Here is a 3,624-nt window from a genome sequence, read left to right on the forward strand (position 1 = left end):
GGGTATGGATGCACTCTCCAGCATCGAGTCCCACATCATCACTGTGTCGAACACTGTGGTATGCGAAAGCGCATTTCCTCCTCGATCTGTGGGCGCACGACCAACTTCGGTTGTCGTAAAACGCACACCGAAAAAAAAAATGTGCCCGCACCCACGACGTTGGACCAATACCTGCTGCTGATTCGGACCATGCCCCCTCTGCTCGCTGCTGTACACAAACGATGAGCTCTTTGCCCTCAATACGAAGAAAGGCGCGTCTGAAGGATCAGACATTCTTGTTTTTGCGCGCCTTCCAGAGCAGCTGCGGCGCATCAAGACTGTGCTGCAAACTTGGGAAAGTGTGGACGCCAGAGTCGCAACGGTTTGCGGCCCTACCTCCGCCGCCAACGCTGCTGCCTGCGTCGGTACTATGCCAACGGACGGGCTGGTTGGGTTTTTGTCGGACGGTGGCGACGATACCCACTGGAATGACGAGTACCTTGGGGTGGGCGCCACGGTGTCGGAAGGAGCAAAGAAGGTTGCCAATGGCTTTGCTCTAGCAGGGCGTGGTGCGCAGAGATTGCGTGGCCGGTGGGCAGAGACGGGCGTGGCCAAGGGCACAGTTCTGTGGGCGAAGAGGTGACTCTTGTGGCAACGGTGACCATCAACGAAGCGCCACAGAGTGCCACCCCACTGCTGGGCATGAGGACATTGTTCACTGGGTCGTATCTGGGGCTGTGGTACGACGAGCACAAGCAATGGAGGACTAAGTTCGGGGCAGAAGGAGGGAACGCACAAACACTGGTGTGGAAGGAGGGGAGGGCATACCGAGTGGTGCTCACGGTGAAGAAGGGCAGCGGCTCGGCGTACGTCGACGGACAGCTTGTGGGGAGTTTGGAGGAGAAACCTCCATCTACTGGTGCGTTTCCTCCGCCTCTGCCTCCGCCTCCTCTTGAGCAATTTCCGCGTGGGAGGCCGCCGGAGAGGGTCTCGCAAATCTTCGTGGGGAAATACAGGGGCAGCGAGGAAAACGCAGAGGTCCACGTGACGGTGACGAACGTCTTGCTGTACAACCGCTGCTTCAACTCCAGTGATGTTGCGGCGCTGGAGGGGAAGGAGGAGGCCATCGTGACGCCGCCGGAACCGGAGGAGCAACCGCCTCGCGCCGCCGCATCCGCCGCCAGTGGCCCGACGGCCTCTGCGCACGGCGGGGCTGCAGCAACTGGCATCGTGGCCGAGGAGCCGTCAGGGGCAGCCGGCACTGGCCCCGCGACGACCAGCGCGGCTGAGAGTACGGCGGGGGATGCGTCGGCACCGCGCGTTCCTCCGGCGCCGGACTTAAACAACGCCTCCGTCTCGCCCGCAAAAGAGGCTGCGGGCACAGTGCAGAGGGAGGCCGGCGGCGGAGACAGTTCCGTGCGTGGGCGTCTGTCTGCGGTGTCGCTGCCGCTGCCGCTGCCGCTTCTGCTGGGGCTGTGGGGGTGTGTCTCGTTCCTCTGAGCCGGAGACCACGGCAGCGAGGAAGGAGACGGTGCGACCCGAGCTGGAAGGCGTGCAGAGTTTGTTTGACGTTCGTTGATTGTTCTCTTCAGTGCAGCCCCTTTTTTCTTTTATTTTTCTGTGTGGAATCTTTTTGCTTTCTTTTCTTGCTTACACTCTCGCTGTGGAGGGTGGGCGAGAGCTCCCCGCATGGATGTTGGCGTCTCTGCCCAGGGCACGCAGGTGGGGGACTCCGCGCCGCGGCGATGGGGCGGGCGGGGTATGATGCGTGGCCCGCGAAGGAGACACCACGCACGCTGAAGGGCCCTTGAAGTATAAATGCCCGGTGCGAACGTGAGGAGGAGTGCAACGAAGTGAAATGTTCGCCGCGTTTGCTTTTGTCGCGTGCAGAAAATACACGCGCAGTTTTTGCGAAGCCACGCGACAGCTCGCTGCCCCTTTTTTTTGGGAGGAAACATTATGGAGGAAAGTAATTCTTCGTTTAGGGTTTGGGGGGATTTATACATAATGCAGGACAATTTCTTTCTTTTTTCTTCTTTGCTTTTCGTCATATTTTTCGTGGCTGGCGGCCGCTTGGGCTGCGGTTCCGTCTCCAGCCTCCTTTTGTTTCATTTCCGTCCTGGGCCTCTGCCGTGCGTGTGTTTGTGTGCCGCCACACGCTTCTCTCTTCGCCGTCTTTGCATTGCGTGTCTGCAGGCACACCCACACATACACGCACAACCGACGCGCACGCGATGCGCCTGTAGTGCCGTGCACGTGGATGGCGTCTTCGCAGTCTGCGCTGGCAGTGCCGCGTGCAGCTGCGGCTGCGTGTTCTCCTGTCACGTGCACTTGGTGGGCTGCCTTGTCTTTTGCTTTCTCCTCTATCCCCTCACTCTGTGTGCCGTTCTCCAACTATTTCCCCATTTTTTTTGTCTCTTCTCCTCCTCCTTCCTGCTGCCCCGCAGCCCACGGACCCCAGCGGCTTTACTGCTGCTACTACCACTACTGCTGCGCCTACTACTGGAACGGATGACGCTGACGCTGACGCTGACGCTGCGGCGCCGTGCGGTGTGCGCCCTGGCGCTCCTCGCGCTGCTCTGCGGCTGCTGCTGCGCCTCCGTCTGCGGGGCGACGAATGCGGCGGCTGCGGCTAATGTGAATGTGTTGTTGGAGGTGTCGTGCCCGGCCAACAAAAGCAAGTTGCGTTGGCGTCTTGCCGGCGACTCCAGCTGGACGCAGTGCACAGCCTCCCTGGTATCGGCTAATGTTGTGGCTGCGACTGACGCTGAAATGAGTGCTGCTGCTGAGGTGAGTGCCAGTGAAGCCGGCAGCATCTGCCTCATTGCCGAATCGACCTTCATCTTGACCGGGTGCGACACGCGCTGCGAAGGACGCACAACGCAGGGCGATGGCGCGCCGGACGATGCTGCGCTCAAGATGCTTTTCGGGACCGAGGAAAACGGCGCGCTCCACAGAAAGTGGAAGACAGCGTCGTCCTCCACTGGCGCCGCGACCCTTCCTACAGTGGTGGACGGCCAGAATGGTGCTCAGGGCGTTTGTACTCTACCGCCCGCCAGTGCAAGGACAAATGGGGAAGGTTCGTCTGGTCCACGGGCCCAAGAAGTGCCAGCTGCAGGACGGACACAGCAGCCACACACGATTGACGGTGCGGGCCCGGCAATAGTCCCAGCAGGAGCCCAACCGAAGGGGACTGGAGAGGCACAGACACCCCCAACTTTTGCAGGGGGGCCCGGCGCGTCCGCTGCCGCCCCGGCCGCCACCGCCGTGGAGGGGGCCACCACAACGACGACCACCAGCGGCCCCAGTGCTGGGAGCCACGCGAAAAGCAACGCGGACAGCAGTGACACCCTCACCACAGCGTGGGTGCGTGCACCTCTCATGCTGCTACTCACGGCTGCCCTTGCCTGTGCTGCTGGGTAAGTGGTGAGGGGCAACCGCACACGCACCCACCATGACAGGGACGACGCGTACGCCTTTTGCGCTTATTTTGATTGTCGTCCCTGTGTGACAATCCTTCTTTCTCTCTCTTCTGTGCTCTGAGGGATGTTTTATTTTTCTTTCTCTCGTTCTTTTTCTTGCTTCGCCACTCCATGCACATTCCCACGGGCGGCGCACCCTTTTCCCCCTCCTGTTTGCTGCTGC

General features: G+C 60.7%; 3 protein-coding genes across 3 annotated transcripts, besides 4 other annotated features; 2 read left to right on the top strand and 1 right to left on the bottom strand.

Annotated features, from left to right (window-relative positions):
• Positions 1 to 312, bottom strand: Tco025E_08573 (uncharacterized protein; the record flags this gene model as incomplete). The annotated part of the gene is made up of 1 exon (XM_029375418.1): positions 1 to 312. A coding segment is annotated over one exon (312 nt), but the record flags the coding sequence as incomplete, so codon positions are not given.
• A 369-nt stretch (positions 313 to 681) lies between these two features.
• Tco025E_08574 (trans-sialidase) lies at positions 682 to 1,479 on the top strand (the record flags this gene model as incomplete). Its single annotated transcript, XM_029375419.1, has 1 exon — positions 682 to 1,479. The coding sequence occupies one exon, from the start codon at positions 682 to 684 to the stop codon at positions 1,477 to 1,479; it is 798 nt and encodes a 265-aa protein (XP_029224476.1).
• A 518-nt stretch (positions 1,480 to 1,997) lies between these two features.
• Positions 1,998 to 2,023: a microsatellite.
• A 227-nt stretch (positions 2,024 to 2,250) lies between these two features.
• Positions 2,251 to 2,289: a microsatellite.
• A 157-nt stretch (positions 2,290 to 2,446) lies between these two features.
• Positions 2,447 to 2,483: a microsatellite.
• Positions 2,484 to 2,490: 7 nt separating this feature from the next.
• Positions 2,491 to 3,402, top strand: Tco025E_08575 (mucin-like glycoprotein; the record flags this gene model as incomplete). The annotated part of the gene is made up of 1 exon (XM_029375420.1): positions 2,491 to 3,402. The coding sequence occupies one exon, from the start codon at positions 2,491 to 2,493 to the stop codon at positions 3,400 to 3,402; it is 912 nt and encodes a 303-aa protein (XP_029224477.1).
• Positions 3,403 to 3,528: 126 nt separating this feature from the next.
• Positions 3,529 to 3,559: a microsatellite.
• The last annotated feature ends 65 nt before the right edge of the window (positions 3,560 to 3,624 follow it).

This window comes from Trypanosoma conorhini (assembly GCF_003719485.1).
Source record: "Trypanosoma conorhini strain 025E chromosome Unknown Tco_14.4_contig_00816, whole genome shotgun sequence".
NCBI classification, from domain to species: Eukaryota; Euglenozoa; class Kinetoplastea; order Trypanosomatida; family Trypanosomatidae; genus Trypanosoma; species Trypanosoma conorhini.